Source organism: Oryx dammah, unplaced genomic scaffold (assembly GCF_014754425.2).
Source record: "Oryx dammah isolate SB20612 unplaced genomic scaffold, SCBI_Odam_1.1 HiC_scaffold_8, whole genome shotgun sequence".
Classification (NCBI taxonomy): domain Eukaryota; kingdom Metazoa; phylum Chordata; class Mammalia; order Artiodactyla; family Bovidae; genus Oryx; species Oryx dammah.
In genome coordinates this window covers 13,923,554-13,948,129 of record NW_024070192.1, presented here as the reverse complement: position 1 = coordinate 13,948,129, position 24,576 = coordinate 13,923,554, and the positions used below count along the sequence as shown (strand labels likewise).

The 24,576-nt window shown below is 44.0% G+C and overlaps 1 protein-coding gene across 4 annotated transcripts in view; it reads left to right on the top strand.

Moving 5' to 3' along the window:
• Positions 1–24,576, top strand: part of MILR1 (mast cell immunoglobulin like receptor 1) — a 34,644-nt gene that overhangs the window by 7,598 nt on the left and 2,470 nt on the right. For 2 of the 4 annotated variants that reach the window (XM_040244969.1, XM_040244968.1), the window contains exons 3-8: positions 4,277–4,561; positions 6,656–6,766; positions 11,124–11,213; positions 11,738–11,794; positions 11,913–11,981; positions 12,597–12,677. In XM_040244969.1, coding sequence (XP_040100903.1) covers positions 4,277–4,561; positions 6,656–6,766; positions 11,124–11,213; positions 11,738–11,794; positions 11,913–11,981; positions 12,597–12,649 — 665 coding nt within the window. In that variant the 3' untranslated portion in view covers positions 12,650–12,677. Of the gene's footprint in view, positions 1–4,276; positions 4,562–6,655; positions 6,767–11,123; positions 11,214–11,737; positions 11,795–11,912; positions 11,982–12,596; positions 12,678–12,811; positions 12,951–24,576 lie in introns of those variants that run through there. The other 2 variants (XM_040244967.1, XM_040244971.1) reach the window with 2 other exon arrangements.

The window sequence follows — 24,576 nt, the reverse complement described above, 5'->3', positions numbered from 1 at the left end:
TCTCCAGGCAAGAATACTGGAGTAGGTTGCCATGTCCTCCTCCAGGGGAATCTTCCCAACCCAGAGATCAAACCTACATCTCTTAACATCTCCTGCATTGGCAGACAGGTTCTATTTTTTGGCTGTCCAGGAGTCTTAGTTGTGGCATGTGGAGATCTAGTTCCCTGACCAGGGATTGTACCGGTAGAGTCTTAGCCACTGGACCACTAGGGAAGTCCCGGCAGATAGGTTCTTTACCCCTGGCACCACCTGGGAAGCCCAGATAAGATAGTTATGGAAGGACTTTCTAAGGGGATGGCATTTCAGGGGGTCCTTGAAGGATGAGCAATGATTTGCTACAGGAAGAGGAAGAAGGCTCTAGTCAAGGGACAATCCCCTGTGCTGGGGGCTCCACCTTGAGGAAGAACTTGGCTGTTGGGTAGGGTGTAATATGCCACTGGTATGGCTGGAGGTCAGATGAGGGGACGGTGAGCTCAGGTGAGACTGGAAAGGGGAGGGGAGAGCCAAGTCAGGCCTATGACCCCATTTATCATCTTTGAGGTTGATTCTTCCTGGGTGGGGCAGGGCAAGGGTAGAGGTTGGGGACTGGCTGGGAGGCTTTTGCAGTCATCCAGGAGATAAACAGTGGGGAGATGGAGAGGAGTGGACGGGGTCAGAACAGACTTTGGAGGGAGAAACAACAGGACTTGCTGAGTGATTAGGTTTGGAATCATAGGTAGTAAAGGTGAGGAAGGAGTCGAGAATGACTCTCAGGCGTCTACTGTGATCAGCTGATGGACAAGGAGTGGTGTCATTTACTGAAAGGGGCAAAAATAGAAGTTGTTCAATGGGTATAACATTTTGGTTATAGTTAACAATGCTGTACTATGCACTTAAAAATTTGTTAAGAAGGTAGATCTCTACAAATGACCCAGTTTCATTCATTTTTATGACTGAGCAATATCCCATTGTATATATGTACCCCATCTTCTTTATCCATTCATCTGTCATTAGACCTATCAGTTGCTTCCACATCCTGGCTATTGTAAATAGTGCTACAATGAACATTGGGGTACACGTGTCTTTTTGAATTATGGTTTTCTCCAGATATGTCCAGTAGTGGGATTGCTGGGTCATATGGTAATTCTATTCCTAGTTTTTTGAGCAAACTCCATACTGTTCTCCGTAGTGGCTGTATTAATTTACATTCCCACCAACAGTGCAAGAGGGTTCCCTTTTCTCCACACCCTCTCCAGCATTTATCATTTGTAGACTTCTTTTAAAAAAATACTTATTTATTTATTTGGCTGCATTGGGCCTTAGTTGCAGCACATGGGATCCTTGTTGCCTCGTGCGGGATCCTTCATTGTGGCACACAGATTCTAGAGCCTGGGGTTCAGTAGTTGGGCTCCTGGGCTTAGTGGCCCGGTAGCACATGGAATCTTGGGAGAAGGCGATGGCAGCCCACTCCAGTACTCTTGCCTGGGAAAATTCCATGGACGGAGGAGCCTGGTAAGCTGCAGTCCATGGGGTCGCGAAGAGTCAGACACGACTGAGCGACTTCACTTTCAATTTTCACTTTCATGCATTGGAGAAGGAAATGGCAACCCACTCCAGTGTTCTTGCCTGAAGAATCCCAGGGATGGGGGAGCCTGGTGGGCTGCCGTCTATGGGGCCACACAGAGTCAGACACGACTGAAGTGACTTAGCAGCAGCACATGGAATCTTAATTCTTCAACCAGGGATTGAATCCACGTCCCCTGCATTGCAAGGTGGATTCTTAACCACTGGATCAGCAGGGAAGTCCCCATAGTTTGTAGAGTTTTTGATGATGGCCATTCTGACCAGTGTGAGACATGGATGGACCTAGAGTCTGTCACACAAAATAAAGTCAGAAAGAGGGGGAAAAAAATCATGTATTACTGCATATATGTGGAATCTAGAAAAATGGTACAAATGAACCTATTTGCAGGGCAGGAATAGAGGCAGAGACACAGGGAACAGATGTGTGAATATGGCAGGGGTGGGATGAACTGGGATATTGGGATTGATGGTATGTGCACTGCCACGTGTGAAACAGATAGCTAATGGGAACCTGTTTTATAGTGCAGGGAGCCCAGCTCAGTGCTCACCCTAAAGGGGTGGGATGGGGGTGTGCTAGAAGGGAGGTCCAAAACAGAGGGGCTGTATGTATACATATAGCTGAGTCACTTCGTTGTACAGCAGAAAATAACACGCGGTAAAGCAACTATACTCCAATTAAAAAAAAAAGAATCTACTGTATAGCACAGGGAACCCTACTCAATACTCTGTAATAACCTATATGGCAACTGAGAGAGTGGATAGATGTATATGTAAAACTGATTCAGTTTGCTGTACAGCAGAAACTAATGCAACGGTGTAAATCAACTGTAATCCAATAAAAAATAATTTAAAAAAAAGAGAAGGTAGATCTCATGTTAACTGTTCTTAGCACAAAAGAACTAAATGCCTGACTGAATGCATAAAAGCATTTTTTTAAAAGAATATAATCTAAATAATGTTTATCTACCTACCGATTGATGCATTAACTAGCAGATTAAATAGAGTTCAGTTTCAAAAGGTTATGTTTGAGGTGGCCAGGAGACATTCAAGTGGATCCTGAAATAAGAGTCAGAAAAAGTAGTATGAGGACGGGATCAAGTGTTGGAGGAGACGGAAAAGGGAGAACTGTCGCCCGGAGGATTTAGGAAAAGGTTTATGGGGAAGGTGACATCTGAATGAGCCTTAAAGGACTCCTTTAATTTAAAAAACAACTGATTTATGGAAGAGTTACAACTCCCTTCCCATGGTCACAGTGATGCTGTGATGCCCTTTAACAGTCCTGTTACAAACTCTGAGGGAAGTTTACTGCTAAGTCGCTTCAGTTGTGTCCAACTCTATGCGACCCCATAGACCGCAGCCCACCAGGCTCCCCCGTCCCTGGGATTCTCCAGGCAAGAACACTCGAGTGGGTTGCCATTTCCTTCTCCAATGCATGAAAGTGAAAAGTCAAAGTGAAGTCACTCAGTCGTATCCTACTCTTAGCGACCCCATGGACTGCAGCCTACCAGGCTCCCCCGTCCCTGGGATTTTCCAGGCAAGAGTACTGGAGTGGGTTGCCATTGCCTTCTCTGGAGGGAAGTTTACATCTTTCCACTAAATTTAGATATCAACCCTTATTCTAGTTTGAATCATCTTATCTCAGAGAGAAGTCCATGCTCTCTACTTCATCATGAGTACGTCAATTCCTGAAAATTGCAGCAAGCAGATTTCAGTTTTTCGTAGGAAGAACAGTCTATTGATGCTATTCCCAAACAAAGTTGCTCTTTGAGGCTCCCATCCCTGGGTACCACTCTGTCAAGGATGCTGCCACGGGGATTCCTGCTCAGGGGAGGGAGGGATGGAGCAAGCAGACTCTAATTTGTTAGTTTCTTTCCTTTGACTTAAACAATGAAATATGTTTCATTGTTTCTGCATCCAGTTGTTAAATTGGCACACTACTGTTAAAAACAAAAGTATCTGCTTGGGAGCTGGCCCTGGCTCTGCCATTTATTAGGTATGTGGTCTCTGAATTTCAATGGACTCATCTGTGGAATGGGCATAATGCTGTTCACCTTGTGTGAAGTGAACCAAGATAATGTGGGTAGTGATCCCAACACATGAAGGATACTCAACTCTTTCTTTCCCTATAATCCTGTTTCATTAAAGAACTATATAACAAATTACAGAACTGGATTCTCGCATGAAGTATGGTATGATCTGACAGAGCTTACCAGAATCACTCATTTCTGGTCAAGAATTTCCCTTAACTCTATTTATCAGGCTTACTTCCTGTTTCAGGGAGGAACTGGAAGATAATTGTACAGCTGAATTCTATAAATGACAGTACTGTGAGAAAAGATGATATTTTTAACTTTCTTGATTAAAAAAAAACAAACACTGTTATCTTACAGCTGGATCTTTGACAAAATTATACCATCAACCACAAACAAATGGTGAATTCTGATAAAAGGCAAGTTTGCACTCTAGCTCCTCAAAGCAGAGAGACACTCTCCACTCTCTGGCTTTCTCAGAGCCTGGTTCATGCCAGGATACATGGGGTTAACCACATAGCTGTTGACTCTTCCCCATGGAGCTTCTTGTGAGCAGCTTGGCTTCACAAGAGGGGTGTCATTCATCTTTGGGCGAACAGACAGGAATAGAGTATCCATGTTTGTGGACTGAGTGAGGGAACCCATTCTGCTTAGCCATTTAATGTGCACTTTCATTTTTCTAGACCCAGTGACTGCACCAGTGCTGAACATCAGTGTCATTCAAGCAAAAACAGACCGATATATAACACTACGCTGCATCTCATTCAACGGCTCTCTGCCCATCGATTATATTTTTTTTGAAAAAAACATCACCATATCACCGGTTATTTCCAGGGATGTAAGGAAGCCTGCTGAATTTAACATAACCGAGAGTAACACTGCAGAAGTGAAAGAGTACAGGTGTAAAGCTAAAAACAAATTGCCTGACCATGCAAAATACAGTCAACCTGTCACCATACCCTCAACAGGTAAGGGCTACCTGAACTCGTTCAACAGGGTCTAGATTTACTTCCAGAAACTGCAGCCTCTCCTCTGCCCACCATTTCCCACTTTGCCCACTTGCTTCTAAGTGCTTTTCCTTCTGTAGGGTCCATATGCTCTGATGGAGCTGCTTTCTGCCATAAAGGAACCATAGAAAAGCCTAGAGCGTGGGACAGGAAGGGACCTTGTAGTAAGACTTCCTGAACTGACTCTGTTTCCTGCTCAGGTTCTAAGCAATCACATTAGAATTTGTAACTCCCTTTGCTTTCACTTTCTTTTTTTAAGCATTGTTTTTATATATGTATTTGTGTTGACCGCGCTGGGTCTCCACTGCCGCGCATGGGCTTTTTCTAGATGCAGCCAGTGGGGGCTACACTTCGTTGCAGTGCACGAGCTTCTCACTGCAGTGACTTCTCTTGTTTGTGGAGCACAGGCTCCATGCACGCGGGCTTCGGTGGCTGCAGCACAAAGGCTCAGTACTTGTGGTGACTGGGCTTAGTTGCCCCACGGCATGTGGAATCTTCCTGGACCAGGGATCGAACATGTGTTCCATGCGTTAGCAGGCGGATTCTTATCCGCTGCACCACCAGGGAAGTCCTGCATCTCTTGAAGCTGCTGGGGTCTCTTGATTTCCTTGTGCTTTTTAAAATCGTTTAAATAAAAACTCACTTCTAACACCGGTAGCTTCCTGCTTGGCTGTTGAATGCCTTACTGCTAATGCTTGGTGAATCTAGATTTCTCTCCCGGGGGCAAGAGCGGCTCCTGTCCCAGTCTTGTGTTTCGGAAGGCGCTACCTGGATTCTTCTCAGCCACACACTTTCCAATAAGCTTCCCATAAGCCATTGGGCTGCCTGCCTGGACCTTGTATCTCTACTTTTCTATACCTCACTCTAGGTTCCTAGACCTGAATTCCCTACCCCATCAGATCAGAACCCACCTCCCAGGGCCTGTGCAAGTCTCTTTCTCAGCTCGTCCTCCCAAGGATAGACCATCGTGAGGATGTGAGCGCTCCTGGACTCAAGCCAAGGGAGCTGTTTGTGGGGGCTGAGGGACGGCATTTGGCCACGCAGGCAGGGGCTGTCTATGTGTCTGTCGGGTTCCTTAGGGCGCAGATCAGAGCCTTGGATGGGAAGGGGCCAGGCCGGAGCTCGAGCCGGCTCTCTTTACACCGTCATGTTCCAGCGCAGAACTTCAAGTCTGAGAATTCTGGATTTAAACCTGCCCTTAGGGACTTCCCTGGCCATCTAGTGGTTAAGACCGCATTTCCAATGCAGGCGGAGCGGGTTTGATCCCTGGTCAGGGAGCTGGGACCCCTTATGGTGCACGGCCACAAAATTTAAAAAATAAAAATCTGGCCTGATGAAGGGACACTGGTCAAGGCGGGAGGAGAAAAAAAAATTAGGTTAGCAAAGGTAATAGGCATACAAGGGCGTTAAACACCTCATCCTCAGAAGCTCAGAGCCCACATCTGGGTGTTCAGTAAGTTCTAACAAGTCAGGCAGCCTGTTGGAGTCAGGCCCCAGAGTCAGCCTTTTGCCTACAAATCACCACCTTCCATTCACTAGCTGTGTGACCTTAGAAAAGTAACATACTCTTATTTAATTGTAAAATGGGAACTTTACTTAACTGAGTCTTATTCTACTTAATTGTAAAATGGGAATAATATCAATGAGATACCTAAGGCAATGCACGTAAAGTGCTTAACACAATGTCTGCGTATAGTCAATAATAAATGACAGCTGTTGGGTAACATAGATCATGCCAGCATGACTAAAGACTTTGCCTGGCAAATGGCCAGGCTGTTCTCAGATTTATGACCCTAATGATGTAGACAGCAATCTGTTTGTTAAATGCTGTGCTGCTTTTTTCTTTGTAAATAACCCTTGGTGGAAGATGGACTTGGTATGACTTTTAGAACGGTGCTGCAGGTGTCCACACAGGGCAGGGGCCCAGGTTTCATGGTATCTTACCTAACTTGAGAGACAGTCATGATCAACCTTTCCAGAACATTCCACAATTCAGTATCATTGGAAAAGCAGGTTGTGCAGTGACCAGTGAATGCTGTCTTCTTCTTCTTCCAGGAGGAGATTGCGGTCCATTCTGCCTGCAGCTCCTGCTTCCAGGGTTATTACTGGTGCTAATAGTAGTCATCCTAATTCTGGCATTTTGGATGCTACCAAAGTACAAAGCAAGTAAGTTCCTTAGGAGCTTTGCCGTTGTTTTCCCTGGCGGCTCAGACAGTTAAGAATCTGCCTGCAATGCAGAACACCTGGGTTCAATCCCTGGGTGGGGAAGATCCCCTGAAGAGGGGAATGGCTACTCACTCCAGTATGCTAGCCTGGAGAATCCATGGACAGAGGAGCCTGGCAGGCTATAGTCCTTGGGGTTGCAAAGAGTCAGACACGACTAAGCGGAGAAAATGAAAAGAGAAGGAAAAGATGCAAAACGAGAAGATAATGAAGGACCTCCTGAACTGTTCACATTTAGCACAGTTCTCTTCTCTGGTGAAGCCTTCCCTATTTAGATTGCTTGTGGGCGTGTTACCTGTGCAGTCACATGGGGCCCCATGCTAAGAAGACATTTTAATGCTCTGCTGTCATTGTCTTAAAATTTGTAATACCTTTTTACCTTTTTTTTTTAATTTTTAAAAAATTCTTTTTCAAAATTGTGGTAAAATATGCATAACAATAGAATTTACCATTTTGGCCATTGTTAAGTATACAGTTTGGTGGCATTAAGTACATTCACATTCCTGGGCTACCATCACCAGCCATCCACTTTTTCACTTTGCAAATATAACACTCTGTACCTGTCAAACAGTGTACGTCCCTATTAACTTCTCTCTCCTCCCAGCCCCTGGCAAACACCATTCCGATTCCTGTCTATTCTGACTAATAGTCTAATCTGACTATTTTAGAAATCTCATGTAAATGGAATCACACCGTATTTGTCCTTTTGTAGGTGGCTTCTTTCATTTAGCACACTGACCTCAAGGTTCATCCACGTTGTATACATGTCAGAATTTCCTTCATTTTGGGGGGACTTCCCTAGTGGTCCAATGGTTAGGACTCTGCACTTCCATCCACTGCAGGGGACATGGCTTCAATCTGCGGTTGGGGAACTAAGATCCCACAAGCCTTGCGGTGCAAAAGATTTTTTTTCCCCTTCATTTCAAAAGCTGAATTATCAGTTATATATGTGTGTGTATACATTATACACAGGCATGTATACATACATAACACATACTTTGTTTATCCATGATTCATCCATCAATGAACTCTTTCTTCAGAAGTGGAATTGCTGGATCTTTTTTTTTTTTGAGACTCCTCCATACAGTTTTCCATAGTGGCTGTGTAAATTTACATTCCCACCAACAGTGCATGACGGTTTCCTTTAAGCTGCATCCTTGTCAACACTTGTTACTTGTTACCTTTTTGATGGCAGCTATTCTGAGATGTGTGAGTTGGTGTCTCTTTGTAGTTTCAATTTGCATTTCCCTGATGATGAGTGATTTTGAGCATCTTTCCATGTGCCTGCTGGCGATCTGTATGTCCTCTTTAGAAAATGTCTATACAATTCCTCTGCCTGTTTTTAAATTGGGTTGTTTGGTTTTTTGACGTTGAGCTGTATGAGTTCTTTGTACATTTTGGATATTAACTCCTTATCAGACATATCATTTGCAATATCTTCTTTCATTCAGTAGGCTGCCTTTTTGCTTTGTTGATAATTTCCTTCACTGTGCAAGCTTAATGTAGTCCCATTTGTTTATTTTTGCTTTTACTTCTCTTGCCTGTGGCGACAGAGCCAAAAAAAATATTGCTAAGACCAGTGTCAAAGAACATACTACCTGTGTTTCCTTTTATGTGCTTTAAGGTTTCTGATCTCACATTTAGGTTCTTCATCCACTTTATTTTTGTAGATGGTGTGAGAAAGTAGTCCAGTTTGATTCTTTCACATATAGCTGTCCAGTTTTCCCCATACCATTTATTGAAAAGGACTTCCCTGGTGGCTCAGACGGTTAAGCGTCTGTCTACAATGTGGGAGACCCGGGTTCGATCCCTGGGTCGGGAAGATCCCCTGGAGAAGGAAATGGCAATCCACTCCAGTATTGTTGCTTGGAAAATTCCATGGACAGAGGAGCCTGGTAGGCTACAGCCCATGGGGTCACAAAGAGTCAGACACGACTGAGCGACTTTACCTTACCTTACCTTATCTATTGAAAAGACTATCTTTTCCTGACTATATTCTTACCTCCCTTGTAAATTAATTGACCATAGAGGTTCATTTCTGGGTTCTCTAGTCTGCTTCATTGATCTTTGTGTCTGTTTCTGTGCCAGTCCCATACTGTTTTGATTACTGTAACTTCATAGTACAGTTTGAAATTAGAGAATATGATACCCCCAGCTTTGTTTTTTTCTCAGGATAGGTTGTTTTGTGTTTCCAAACAAATTTTAGAATTATTTGCCTAAGTCTGTGAAAAATCCCATTGTTAATTTGACAGGGATTTCATTAAACCTGTAGATTGCCTTGGGGAGTACAGCCATCTGCAATATTAATTCTTCCAATCCGTAAGAATGGTATATCTTTCCATTTGTTTGTGCTGACTTCAATTTCCTTCATCAGTGTCTATGGTTTCCCAAGCACAGGTCTTTTACCTTCTTGGTTATATTATTCCTAGGCATTTTATTCTTTTTGGTTCAGATAGGATTGTTTTCTTAATTTCTCTTTCAGAGAAATTGTTGGTGTATAGAAATGCAACTGATCTCTGTATATTATTAATAATTCCATATACTGTGACTTTCAGTTCAGTTCAGTCGCTCAGTCGTGTCCGACTCTTTTCGACCCCATGAATCGCACGCAGCATGCCAGGCCTCCCTGTCCATCACCATCTCCTGGAGTTCACTCAGACTCATGTCCATCGAGTCGGTGATGCCATCCAGCCATCTCATCCTCGGTCGTCCCCTTCTCCTCCTGCCCCCAATCCCTCCTAGCATCAGAGTCTTTTCCAATGAATCAACTCTTCACATGAGGTGGCCAGAGTATTGGAGTTTCAGCTTTAGCATCAGTCCTTCCAAAGAACACCCAGGACTGATCTCCTTTAGGATGGACTGGTTGGAACTCTTTGCAGTCCAGGGGACTCTCAAGAGTCTTCTCCAACACCACAGTTCAAAAGCATCAATTCTTCAGCACTCAGCCTTCTTCACAGTCCAACTCTCACATCCATACATGACCACAGGAAAAACCATAGCCTTGACTAGACGGACCTTAGTCGGCAAAGTAATGTCTCTGCTTTTGAATATACTATCCTGTTTTGTTGGTGTTTTATTGATGTACAACTGTCTATCTTAATCTCTTACGACTCTTTGTATTTCTATGGTTATCAGCTGTAACTTCTTTCATTTTTTAAAAAATTTCTTGGACAATATAATATGGAATTTACTTCCATGGAGAATTCTCAGTGAAGTCCTATAAAAGCATTCTTTTTTTTTAACTGAAGGATAATTGCTTTACCATGTTGTGTTGGTTTCTGTCATACAACAAGGCCAATCAGTCATAACTATATGTACATCCCTCCTTCTGGAGCCTCCCGCCCATCCCCCACTTCTTTCATTTTTTAATTTATTTGAGCCCTCTTTTTTCTTGATGAGTCTAGCTAAGGTTTATCAATTTTGTTTGGCTTTTCCTAGAACCATCTCTTCAATCTTTTCTACTGTTTTCTTGTAGTTGTTATTTCACTTATTCCTGCTCTAATCTTTATTATTTCTTTCCTTCTAACTTTTCTTCTTTCCTTTGGGTGGAAAGTTGGGTTGTTTATGATTTTTCCTGTTTCCTGAGATAGACTTGTATTGCAATAAACTTCCCTCTTAGAGCTGCTTTTGCTTGGTCCCTTAGATTTTGGATGGTTGTGCTTCCATTTTCATTCATCTTTGGGTATGATTTTTTATTTCCTCTTTAATTTCTTCAGTGACTCATTATTTGTTTAGTAGTATATTGTGTATCCTCCATGTGTTTGTGGGTTTCTTTTTTTTTTGGTAGTTTTTTTTCTTGTAGTTGATTTCTAGTCTCATATGTTGTGGTCAGAAAAGATGGCTGATATGACTTCAATCCTCTTAAATTTATTGCATCTCATGCATTTTTAAAAATCCGAGGATCCTACAAAAGTGGAATTAATATTCTTGAGTACTCACCAGGGCTAAATGGAACTCAGATGGGTAATTTAGTATCTCTTGCAGATATTAAGAAGCTTTTTACAGGCTATTCTTTTCAGTGAAGGAAAGAAAAGATATCTCTGGCCATCTCAAGCACAATCTGATAGGCAAAGGGTGTTATTTGCAGATCTGAGAAAATAAATCAGGACTCCTGGCTTGAAGCAGCAGATGCTATGGTCTCTTAGCTGAGCCCACGATTTCCCTTTAATAGACAACACTTTAGGCCATCCAAGAAGGTCATTCTTCCAGAACTTTGGGGAATTCTGCTCCATGGAGGAGCAGGAAAAGAAAGATGAGGCTGAATTGGTTTATTTTAATGATTTTGCACCAATTTATGTAGGAAAAGCTATGAAAGCTAGTGCACCCAGAGTCTACGGAAATACACCCATGGAAGCTGGAATATATGCAAATCTCTGTGAAAATCAAGCAGGTAAGAGAATTTTGTTTGAGAATTTGGTTGGTTTGGGGTTTTTGTCTTTTACATTGTTTTAAGGTCATACAGACGCATGGGTAAAATACTGAAGAAACTGAGTATAGCGTCTCCCTCTGGCCCCAACACTCAATCCCACTTTCCACTTTAAAATCCTTCCACAGGTATTTTATGTGTGTTTTAGCATCTAAATAAATGGTAGCAATGGTAGCATGTCATAGATATGCTATTCTACACCTGATTTTTTCAGTTAACAACATATCTTGGAGATTTTTATTTTAATATCACTTCAGAATGATCCACACTGCATTCCAATCACTTTTATGATCACCTCTTAAAGCTGGCATCATTTACTGCTTTATGGTAAACAGACCCAGTGCCTTGGCCAACAATGAGAACAACCCCAGCCAATGTTGATGCTGACTGAGGGCCAACCATGTTCCAGGCACAGTGCTAAGCAACTTATCTGCTCTGTCTGGTGTAAACACCACTAACTCCCAAATTATATCACCCTCGTTTTACAGATGAGAAACCTGTGCCAGGCTTAGAACCAAACCAATGTGTTTCCAGTGCCCAAGATGGTAAGTACTCTGTGCAAAGTCCAGAAGCGATATGCCATTGCAAGTGTAGCCACTGCCCTCAGGAGATCAGAGATTCGGACCATAGACCCAATAACTCTGTTTCTTGTCTTTTACCCAGGGGCTGAATACTCCCAGGAGATACATTATGCTGCCCCCATGTTCCAGCAGGTGGCACCAAGAGATCAGGGTGAACCACAGTTTGGGATAGGAGACACTGTTGAAATGGGTCAGTGGTTTCTGTGAGGCCGTCATTGGCTTTAGGAACCCAAGGATGGGATGAACAGGGGCAACATGCACACCCTAGGAAACCAATAGCAACCAGCACCACAGCACCTAATAAATTTCATCAGGACGTGGGTGGATGGGGAGGAGGAAAGGATGTGGTAAGCAGTGTATCGCATAAAAAAAAATCCAGAGAGAACAATGCAAGTGCACTTCTTTCAAGAATCAAACATGCTTTCAAGAATCAATCACATAACATAGTCTAGGAAAAAAAGACAGTTCACACTTGGTTTTATCAGGCCCCCCAGCTACCAAAACAGAATTTTAAAACAGCTTCTATAGATATATATCCAAGATTGAAGGCAAAAGGAGAAGAGGGCGGCAGAGGATGAGATGGTTAGATAGCATCACCAACTCAGTGGACACAGCTTGAGGAAACTCTGGGAGATGGTGAAGGACATGGAAGCCTGGCATGCTGCAGTCCACTGGGTCGCAAAGAATCAGACATGACTTTAGCAACTGAACAACAACAACAACAACACCCTAAGTTTACGGAATTATTTTCTCTTCTGTATTACAGAAAACAGTAATAATTCTAAAGGTGGATATGTCTATTCTGAACTCGTCTTCTGAGATTTAAAGATGTAGGCTACATCTCAGGGTAAGATGCTTTTTATAAAGCTGATTTCCATAAAGAAAAAGCAAACTTGATTGATACTTTAAAAGGTTTCTCCTGGTTACCCAAAGTGACTCGCTGTTTTTCATGCTTAAACGCTATTCCTTGGGTTTTTTCAGGTACATACAATCCTGTCATCAGACAAGAGTTTTGTTAGGTGGGATCCTGACTAACGACAGTTTTTACATGCTGTTGCCATTTTTTGGCAAGGGCCATTTCCCCCATTTCCACACCATTTAATAAAGAATAATTTTTTGACCACTGTGTTCTTCATAAGTGCATCCTGGAAGCTTACGACAATCATCTCCCTATCCCCGTGCCCACTGAAGTTTCAGAAGCAAACACAGAAAGCAAAAACCATGCCTGAATTCCAAAACAAAACCTGGGGACCTTGAAAAGGTGTCTGAAGAAAACAGCACCCGCAGTCACCTCTGGAGAAAGGCAAGATCACTCAGCGAGTACACATTTATTATCCACTGCCACTAACATTTGCTCTTAGCTTCCGGAAGGCTGCAAATTCATTTCTATTGATTTCCATGGACTTTCTCAGTCCTCAAGACTTAGCTCATGTCAGAAGCATGTCTTTATGCTCTGCATTTCTGGTCAGCTCTCTGTCAAGAGGACAGCCCAGAGCTGAGTTGGGGGAGAAGAGAGAAATGGATTGGTTTCCCAGGATTGCTGTAACAGATTACTACAAACTGCTGACTTAAAACAACAGACATGTATTTTCTCATAGGGCTTCCCTGATAGCTCAGTTGGTAAAGAATCCACCTGCAATGCAGGAGACCCAGTTTCCGCTGGAGAAGGAATAGGCTACCCACCCCAGTATTGGTGGGAGTGACTTAGCACACACACACAGTAGATTCAGGAACTACCCAGATGATCCAGGTTGATCTTATCTTGAGATTCTTAACTTATTAATTACACCTTCAGAGAGCCTTTTCTCAAGTAAGGTGATATTCACAGGTTCCAAGCATTAGGATTTATGGGAGAGCCACCATTCAGTCCACTTGAGGGGCAAAAATATTTCTGGTTTGAATCTCTCATCCCAGGAGTTATAAGTAAAGTCCAATAAAGCCAAGAGGCAATTCTGGGGTTCTGGACACAAAATAACTTGGCCAAAATTGCTCCACTCTCTTCCCTTTCCCGCCCCCCCCCCCCCCCCCGTTGTCTGAACCTCAGTCTTAACTATTCTCAACAATGGACCTCTGACTAGAAAAATCATAGTTATCAGCCAATTAGACACTAACTCTGTAACACCCTTGGGGCCGGTATTATTAACTTGATTTTACAGGTAAGGAAACTGAGGCTGAGATGGGGTAAGTAATTTCACAGGGTCATCCCCAGCTTGGTAGGTGGTTGAACTGGGACTTGAATCCCAGCAAAGAACAACAGCACTGGCTGTGAGAATGCATATTCAGGGTGGGAAGGGCTATGCTGTACACACAGGTCCAGGCGAATCTGAGGATTTTGTTGCCATAAAGCAGCATTCACAAGCTTAATTTCCCCTTCTTTCTGTGGATATTTTTATTGGCTTGGCCAATAAGTCCGTCTGGGTTCTTTCCATAAGATGTTATAGAAAACCCCAAATGAACTTTTGACCAACACTAAAGAAGGCTGAGTACCAAAGAATCGATGCTTTCGATTTGTGGTGCTGGAGAAGACTCTGGAAAGTCCCTTGGACAGCAAGGAGATCAAAACAGTCAATCCTAAAGGAAATCAACTCAATATTCATTGGAAGGACTGATGCTGAAGCTGAAGCTCCAATCCTTTGGCCACTTGATGCAAAGAACTGACTCACTGGAAAAGTGCCTGCTGCTGGAAAGATTGAAGGCAGGAGAAGGGAGAGACAGAGGATAAGATGGTTGGATGGATCACTGACTCAATGGACATGAGTTTGAGCAATCTCCAGGAGATACTGAAGGACAGAGAAGCCTGGCATGCTGCAGTCCATGGAGTCGCAAAGAGGAGGACACAGCTTTGTGACTGAACAACAACAATATTTGGAGGAACTCAGTATATCACAGAGGCTGAGGGTGAGGATATGTAGGCTCAGTGCTAACTGTGTGACTCTGGGTAAGTTACATAAAATCCTGGGGTTCAATTTCCTCACTTGAGTGGGTGGGGGAAAGAGGAGAGGGGCAGGGAGACATGTTACCTGCATCATGGAGCTACTGTGAGAATTAACTCAGGTAATGAATGTAAAAGGTTTGGAACAGGGCCGGGCACAGAATAAGTACTGGGAAAAAAAAAAAGGCTAGCTATTCATAGTATGCTCATCCTTAGCACGCGTCATACTAATGGCTGCTCCCCTTAGAAATCTTCAGTCATTGAGGTCATAAACTTAGTTACTTGGCCACCACTAACCTCTTGATGTAGTAACCTGAGCTCCTTCCTGAAGCAGAGCCTGAGGCAAGGACTTGGTACAGGTTGTTTATATGAGGGCCCAGGGAGAGTGAAATAGAGAAGCAGCCAACACAAGAGGTAGGGATGGGCTGGCAAATTAATGAGCACCCCACTAACTGGATTTGATTCTATTAAGACCAACTGAGGCCTCAAAGTCCACTATGTCCCTGGGTTTCACAGCATGCCCTGAATCAACAGCCTCTCATTTTCTCTTTGCAAAGCTTCTAAAGCAGTTAACAGAAGCCAACTAACCCACAATCCATGTAATTACCACTGCTTCCTGCCTTTCAATTGCTAGAACTATTGCGTAACCTCGAGCTTCATTATCTACCTCTGCTCTCTTCCCCACTACAAGGGAGTTCAGTTCAGTCGCTCAGTCGTGTCCGAATCTTTGCGACCCCAAGAATCGCAGCACGCCAGGCCTCCCTGTTCATCACCATCTCCCAGAGTTCACTCAGACTCTCGTCCATCGAGTTAGTGATGCCATCCAGCCATCTTATCCTCGGTCGTCCCCTTCTCCTCCTGCCCCCAATCTCTCCCAGCATCAGAGATTTTTCCGATGAGTCAACTCTTCTCATGAGGTGGCCATAGTACTGGAGTTTCAGCTTTAGCATCATTCCTTCCAAAGAAATCCCAGGGTTGATCTCCTTCAGAATGGACTGGTTGGATCTCCTGGCAGTCCAAGGGACTCTCAAGAGTCTTTTCCAACACCACAGTTCAAAAGCATCAATTCTTCGGCGCTCAGCCTTCTTCACAGTCCAACTCTCACATCCATACATGACCACAGGAAAAACCATAGCCTTGACTAGACAGACCTTAGTCGGCAAAGTAATGTCTCTGCTTTTGAATATGCTATCTAGGTTGGTCATAACTTTTCTTCCAAGGAGTAAGCGTCTTTTAATTTCATGGCTGCAGTCACCATCTGCAGTGATTCTGGAGCCCAAAAAAATAAAGTCTGACACTGTTTCTACTGTTTCCCCATCTATTTCCCATGAAGTGATGGGACCAGATGCCATGATCTTCATTTTCTGAATGTTGAGCTTTAAGCCAACTTTCTTACTCTCCTCTTTCACTTTCATCAAGAGGCTTTTTAGCTCCTCTTCACTTTCTGCCATAAGGGTGGTGTCATCTGTATATCTGAGGTTATTGATATTTCTCCCGGCAATCTTGATTCCAGCTTGTGCTTCTTCCAGTCCAGCGTTTCTCATGATGTACTCTGCATAGAAGTTAAACAAGCAGGGTGACAATATACAGACTTGACATACTCCTTTTCCTATTTGGAACCAGTCTGTTGTTCCATGTCCAGTTCTAACTGTTCCTTCCTGACCTGCATACAGATTTCTCAAGAGGCAGGTCAGGTGGTCTGGTATTCCCATCTCTTTCAGAATTTTCCACAGTTTCTTGTGATCCACATAGTCAAAGGCTTTGGCATAGTCAATAAAGCAGAAATAGATGTTTTTCTGGAACTCTGTTGCTTTTTTCATGATCCAGCAGATGTTGGCAATTTGATCTCTGGTTCCTCTGCCTTTTCTAAAACCAGCTTGAACATCAGGAAGTTCACGGTTCACGTATTGCTGAATCTGGCTTGGAGAATTTTGAGCATTACTTTACTAGCATGTGAGATGAGTGCAATTGTGCGGTAGTTTGAGCATTCTTTGGCATTGCCTTTCTTTGGAATTGGAATGAAAGCTGACCTTTTCCAGTCCTGTGGCCACAGCTGAGTTTTCCAAATTTGCTGGCATATTGAGTGCAGCACTTTCACAGCATCATCTTTCAGGATTTGAAACAGCTCAATTGGAATTCCATCACCTCCACTAGCTTTGTTCGTAGTGATGCTTTCTAAGGCACACTTGACTTCACATTCCAAGATGTCTGGCTCTAGATTAGTGATCACATCGTCATGACTATCTGGGTCGTGAAGATCTTTTTTGTACAATTCTTCCGTGTATTCTTGCCACCTCTTCTTAATATCTTCTGCTTCTGTTAGGTCCATACCATTTCTGTCCTTTATTGAGCCCATCTTTGCATGAAATGTTCTCTTGGCACCTCTAATTTTCTTCAAGAGATCTCTAGTCTTTCCCAATCTGTTGTTTTCCTCTATTTCTTTGCATTGATCGCTGAAGAAGGCTTTCTTATCTCTTCTTGCTATTCTTTGGAACTCTGCATTTAGATGCCTATATCTTTCTTTTCTCCTTTGCTTTTCACCTCTCTTCTCTTCACAGCTATTTGTAAGGCCTCCCCAGACAGCCATTTTACTTTTTTGCATTTCTTTTCCATGGGGATGATCTTGATCCCTGTCTCCTGTACAATGTCACAAACTTCATTCCATAGTTCATCAGGCACTCTATCTATCAGATCTAGGCCCTTAAATCTATTTCTCACTTCCACTGTATAATCATAAGGGATTTGATTTAGGTCATACCTGAATGGTCTAGTGGTTTTCCCTACTTTCTTCAATTTAAGTCTGAATTTGGTAATAAGGAGTTCATGATCTGAGCCACAGTCAGCTCCTGGTCTTGTTTTTGTTGACTGTATAGAGCTTCTCCATCTTTGGCTGCATAGAATATAATCGATCTGATTTCGGTGTTGACCATTTGGTGATGTCCATGTGGTGATGTCCATGTGTAGAGTCTTCTCTTGTGTTGTTGGAAGAGGGTGTTTGCTATGACCAGTGCATTTTCTTGGCAAAACTCTATTAGTCTTTCCCTGCTTCATTCCACATTCCAAGGCCAAATTTGCCTGTTCCAGGTGTTTCTTGACTTCCTACTTTTGCATTTCAGTCCCCTATAATGAAAAAGACATCTTTTTGGGGTGTTAGTTCTAAAAGGTCTTGTATGTCTTCATAAAACTGTTCAGCTTCAGTTTCTTCAGCATTACTGGTTGGGGCATAGACTTGGATAACTGTGATATTGAATGGTTTGCCTTGGAGACTAACAGAGATCATTCTGTCGTTTTTGAGAGTGCATCCAAGTACTGCATTTTGGACTCTTTTGTTGACCATGATGGCTACTCCATTTCTTCTGAGGGATTCCTGCCCACAGTAGTAGATATAATGGTCATCTGAGTTAAATTCACCCATTCCAGTCCATTTTAGTTCGCTGATTCCTAGAATGTCGACATTCACCCTTGCCATCTCTTGTTTGACCACTTCCAATTTGCCTTGATTCCTGGACCTGACATTCCAGGTTCCTATGCAATATTGCTCTTTACAGCATCGGATCTTGCTTCTATCACCAGTCACATCCACAACTGGGTACTGTTTTTGCTTTGGCTCCATCCCTTCATTCTTTCTGGAGTTATTTCTCCTCTGATCTCCAGTAGCATATTGGGCACCTACTGACCTGGGGAGTTCCTCTTTTGGTATCCTATCATATTGCCTTTTCATACTGTTCATGGGGTTCTCAAGGCAAGAATACTGAAGTGGCTTGCCATTCCCTTCTCCAGTGGACCACATTCTGTCTCCACCATGACCTGCCCATCTTGGGTTGCCCGTAGGCATGGCTTGGTTTCATTGAGTTAGACAAGGCTGTGGTCCTAGTGTGATTAGATTGACTAGTTTTCTGTGAGTATGGTTTCAGTGTGTCTGCCCTCTGATGCCCTCTTGCAACACCTACCATCTTACTTGGGTTTCTCTTACCTTGGACGTGGAGGTATCTCTTCACGGCTGCTCCAGCAAAGCACAGCTGCTGCTCCTTACCTTGGACAAGAGGTATCTCCTTACCGCCACCGTTCCTGACCTTCAACTGGGATAGCTCCTCTAGGCCCTCCTGTGCCTGCACAGCCACCACTCCTCGGGTTGCTCCTCCCGGCTGCGGGCCCTGGCCTCGGGCGTGGGTGGCTCCTTCCAGCTGCCGCCCCTGGCCTCGGGCTCAGGGTGGCTCCTCAGTGTCACCGCCCCTGGCCTCGGATGCGGGCCGCAGCCCTAAGTCTTAGTAATTGTGAAGCTATAACATGTAAGGATTATCTCTACTCCTCTTACCACCAGCAACAGAGTCCTTGTTGCCATTCATCCTCGGAGGAAATGTTTATCAGGGCTGCTTTCTCCAGCCTTCTGAATAGTCTGATAGCCCTGAACGCAGAGGCTGAGAAAAGGCCTTCTGTGGAACAGAAGGGACACTGGCGAACAGGCATGAGGGACAGGAGGAAAAGCCGGAATGCGGTGTAAGGTTGAGTCGGGCATTGCTGTGGGGAACTGGGGCTCGATTCCACTGGAACTGTCTGTGGAGTGAACAAATGCCTGTCAGAATTATCCCTTTGAGGACAGAGAGTGAGAAGCACGTATCCATCGGCTCCCATCCCCCACTGGCTGAGGGCTGCCCCCAGGAGGTGATGCATGTGGGGATTCCAAATGGGCTTCCATTGGCCTCTCACCCCAGGCACTGGAAAGCCCCGGGGTAGAAAAGGAGTAATATGCCTTGACCACTTAAAGCAAGAAAGCTGTCAACACAAAGTGGGTGAGGCTGCAGATGCAGCTGGAATCCGAGGATGTGACTGCTGGCTGCTCTGCCATCTCTCAGCATTTCCTTTGTAATGACTATGTGGTTTAGCTGCTGGTGTCTGACTCTGCGACCCCAAGGACTGCAGCACACCAGGCTTTCCTGTCCTTCACCACTTCCCGGCGTAACGACTATAATAACGACAATAATAATAACTGCCATGGGCTGAGTATATACCAGGTTCCGGGCACCACTGAGTGTTTTGTGTACTTCTCACAACACCCTCCTCACACAACCCCAACTTTCTGCGGCCTCCACCCACACCTACCCCCTTGCACAGTCATTGAGCCCCAGCCCATGCCTTTTGGACTGAATTGTTTAGGAGGGGAAGGGGAGGAAAAGGAAGAGGAAGAGGATCTATTGAGTTTCCATTCAATAGTTACATTTTTTTCATGTCTAGAAGTTTCCCTTTGGTTTTTGATTTTTTTTGCTGAGCCGGGTCTTAGTTGCAGCATGTGGGCTCTTTAGTTGGGGCATGTGGGATCTAGTCCCCTGACCAGGGATGGAACCTAAGTCCCCTGCATTGGGAGTGCAGAGTCTTAGCCACTGAATCACCAGGGACATCCCTGGTTCTTTTTCAAACCCACATATTCTTTTTTTTTTGGTTATGAAATAGAGTACACATTATATAAAAATGCACAAAAATATATATCCATAGTTTAATAAGTTCTATTAAGTGGACACTAGCAACAGAATGTTGTCGGCATCCCAGAAGGCCTCTGCATAGCTCTTCTCAATCACAACCCCAGTTCCCCAACTTAAGTACCCTGTTATGGGAATCACACCTTTGCTTTTCTTTATAGTTCTACCACCTACATATGCATTCCTAAGCACCATATTTAGTTTTGCCTGCTTTTTCAAAATTGAATGTAAATCAAATCACATAGCATTTATTCTCATGTCTGGCTCCTTTTGCTCAACATTGTGTTTGAGAGGTTTACCCAAGATGCTGCATGTATTTGTAATTCATTTATTCCTCTTGCTCAGTTCAGTTCAGTTCAGCTGATCAGTTATGTCCGACTTTTTGTGACCCCATGGACTGCAGCACACCAGGCTTTCCTGTCCATCACCAGCTCCTGGAGCTTGTTCAAACTCATGTCCATCAAGTCAGTGATGCCATCCAACCATTTCATCCTGTCGTCTCCTTCTCCTTTTGCTTTCAATCTTCCCCAGCATCAAAGTTTTTTCCAGTGAGTCAGTTCTTCATATCAGGTGGCTAAAGTATTGGAGCTTCAGCTTCAACATCAGTCCTTCCAATGAATACTCAGAGTTGATTTCCTTTAGGATTGACTGGTTTGATCTCCTTGCTGTCCAACGGGCTCTCAAGAGTCTCTTCTCCAATACCACAGTTCAAAAGCAACAATTCTTCTGTGCTCAGCTTTCTTTATGGTCCAGCATCCATACATGACTACTGGAAAAACCATAGCTTTGACTACACAGACCTTTGTCAGTAATGTCTCTGCTTTTTAATATACTGTCTAGATTATATTATTGTCTTGCTAAGTAGTATTCCCTTGTTTGAATACACTATAATTTATCTATTCTGGGCTTCCCTGGTGGCTCAGGGGTAAAGAATTCGCCTGCAACAGGAGCCGCAGGAGATTCAGGTTTCATCCCTGGGTCAGGAAGATCCCCTGGAGGAGGGCATGGCAACTCACTCCAGTATTCTTGCCTGGAGGATCCCATGGACAGAGGAGCCTGGTGGGCTACAGTCCATAGGGTTGAGAAGAGTGGGATAGAACTGAAGCGACTTGGCATGCACACACACAGCTTGGAACTGTCACAGACAATGCAGTTATGACCATTCTTACATGCTTGCACACGTCTCCTGGTTCTCAAGTGCATGCAGTTATGCTGAACATACTCAGGAATGGAATTACGGGGGCATGGGGCATGTTTAGTTTGCTGATTCCTAAAATGTTGATGTTCACTCTTGCCATCTCCTGTTGGACCACTTCCAATTTGCGTTGATTCATGGACCTAACGTTCCAGATTCCTATGCAGTATTGCTCTTTACAACATTGGACTTTACTTCCATCACCAGTCACATCCAAAACTGGGTGTTGTTTTTGCTTTGGCTCTGTCCCTTCATTCTTTCTGGATTTATTTCTCCACTGATCTCCAGTAGCATATTGGGCACTTACCAACCTGGGGAGTTCATCTTTCAGTGTCCTATCTTTTTGCCTTTTCATAGGGGCTTCATGTGGGTTCATGGGGTTCTCATGGCAAGAATACTGAAGTGGTTTGCCAATCCCTTCTCCAGTGGACCACGCTTTGTCAGAACTCTCCACCATGACCCATCCATCTTGGGTAGCCCTACACAGCATGGCTGGCTCATGGTTTCATTGAGTTAGACAAGGCTGTGGTCCATGTGATCAGATTGGTTAGTTTTCTGTGATTGTGGTTTTCAGTCTGTCTGCCCTCTGATGGAGAAGGATAAGAGGCTAATGGAAGCTTCCTGATGGGAAAGACTGACTGAGGGGGAAACTGGGCCTTGTTCTGATGGGTGGGGGCATGCTCAGTAAATCTTTAATCCAATTTTCAGTTGATGGGTGGGGCTGTGTTCCCGCACTCTTATTTAAGTAAAAAGTGAAGTCGCTCATGTCCAACTCTTTGCGACCCCATGGACTGTAGCCTACCAGGCTCCTCCATTCATGGGATTTTCCAAGAAGAATACTGGAGTGGGTTGCCACTTCCTTCTCCAGGAGATCTTCCCAACCCAGGGACTGAACCCAGGTCTCCCACGTTTTAGGTAGACACTTTATCCTCTGAGCCACCAGAGAAGTTATTTACCTGGGGCCAAACTACGGTGGAGGTAATGAAGATAAAGGCAACCTCCTTAAAAGGTCCCATGCACACGCTGCTACACTCAGTGCCCCTAACCCTGCAGCGGGCCACTGCCGACCCACACCTCCACCAGAGGCTCCTAGACACTCTGTTCACTTCCGAGGCAAACCATTCAGTATCACAGTGATCCAAGTCTATGCCCCAACCAGTAATGCTGAAGAAGCTGAAGTTGAACGGTTCTATGAAGACCTACAAGACCTTCTAGAACTCACACCCCCAAAAGATGTCTTTTTCATTATAGGGGACTAGAATGCAAAAGTAGGAAGTCAAGAAATACCTAGAGTAACAGGCAAATTTGGCCTCAGAGTACAGAATGAAGCAGGGCAAAGGCTAATAGAGTTTTGTCAAGAGAACGCACTGGTCATAGCAAACACCTTCTTCCAACAACACAAGAGAAGACTCTACACATGGACACAAGATGGTCAATACCGAAATCAGATTGAATATATTCTTTGCAGCCAAACATGGAGAAGCTCTATACAGTCAGCAAAAACAAGACTGGGAGCTGACTGTGTCTCAGATCATGAACTCCTTATTGCCAAATTCAAACTTAAATTGAAGAAAGTAGGGAAAACCACTAGACCATTCAGGTAGGACCTAAATCAAATCCCTTACGATTATACAGTGGAAGTGAGAAATAGATTTAGGGAATTAGATCTGATAGAGCGCCTGAAGAACTATGGATGGAGGTTCGTGACATTGTACAGGAGGCAGGGATCAAGACCATCCCCAAGAAAAAGAAATGCAAAAAGGCAAAATGGTTGTCTGAGGAGGCCTTAAAAATAGCAGTGAAAAGAGAAGTGAAAGGCAAAGGAGAAAAGGAAAGATATACCCATTTGAATGCAGAGTTCCAAAGAATAGCAAGGAGAGATAAGAAAGCCTTCTTCAGTGATCAGTGCAAAGAAATAGAGGAAAACAATAGAATGGGAAAGATTAGAGTTCTCTTTAAGAAAATTAGAGAAAAATTTAAAATTAAAAGTTGGCTTAAAACTCAACATTCAGAAAACTAAGATCATGGCATCTGGTCCCATCACTTCAAGGCAAATATATGGGGAAACAGTGGAAACAGTGACAGACTTAATCTTTTTGGGCTCCAAAATCACTGCAGATGGTGACTGCAGCCATGAAAGATGTTTGCTCCTTGGAAGAAAAGTTATGACCAACCTAGACAGCATATTAAAAAGTAGAGACATTACTTTGCCAACAAAGGTCATCTAGTCATGTATGGATGTGAGAGTTGGACTGCGAAGAAAGCTGAGCGCCAAAGAATGAATGCTTTTGAACTGTGGTGCTGGAGAATACTCTTGAGAGTCCCTTGGACTGCAAGGAGATCCAACCAGTCCATCCTAAAGGAAATCAGTCCTGAATATTCATTGGAAGGACTGATGCTGAAGCTGAAACTCCAGTACTTTGGCCACCTGATGGGAAGAACTGACTGATTTGAAAAGACCCTGATGCTGGGAAAGATGGAAGGCAGGAGGAGAAAGGGACGACAGAGGATGAGATGGTTGGATGGCATCACTGACTCAACGGACATGAGTTTGAGTAAACTCTGGAAGTTGGTGATGGACAGGTAGGCCTGGTGTGCTACAGTCCATGGGGTCGCAGAGTCAGACACGACTGAGCAACTGAACTGAACTGAACTGAAGTGGGGTATGTTTATCTCCAGTCCACGTAGATAATGCTATGTTTTCTTCCAAAGTAGTTCTACCACCTTTGCATTCCTATGAGCAGTATGAACTTCCCCATTCCCCTACATCTTCACCAGCACTGGTGATATCTTTTGTTTTAGTTTAATCACTCTTGTGGATATATACTGGCATCTCAAGAAGATCCAACCAGCCCATCCTAAAGGAGATCAGTCCTGGGTGTTCATTGGAAGGACTGATGTTGAAGCTGAAACTCCAATACTTTGGCCACCTGATGCAAAGAGCTGACTCATTGGAAAAGACCCTGATGCTGGGAAAGATTGAGGGCTGGAGGAGAAGTGGACAACAGAGGATGAGATGGTTGGATGGCATCACCGACTCAATGGCCATGAGTTTGGGTAGACTCTGGGAGTTGGTGATGGATAGGGAGGCCTGGCGTGCTGTGGTTCATGGGGTCGCAAAGAGTTGGACACGACTGAGCAACTG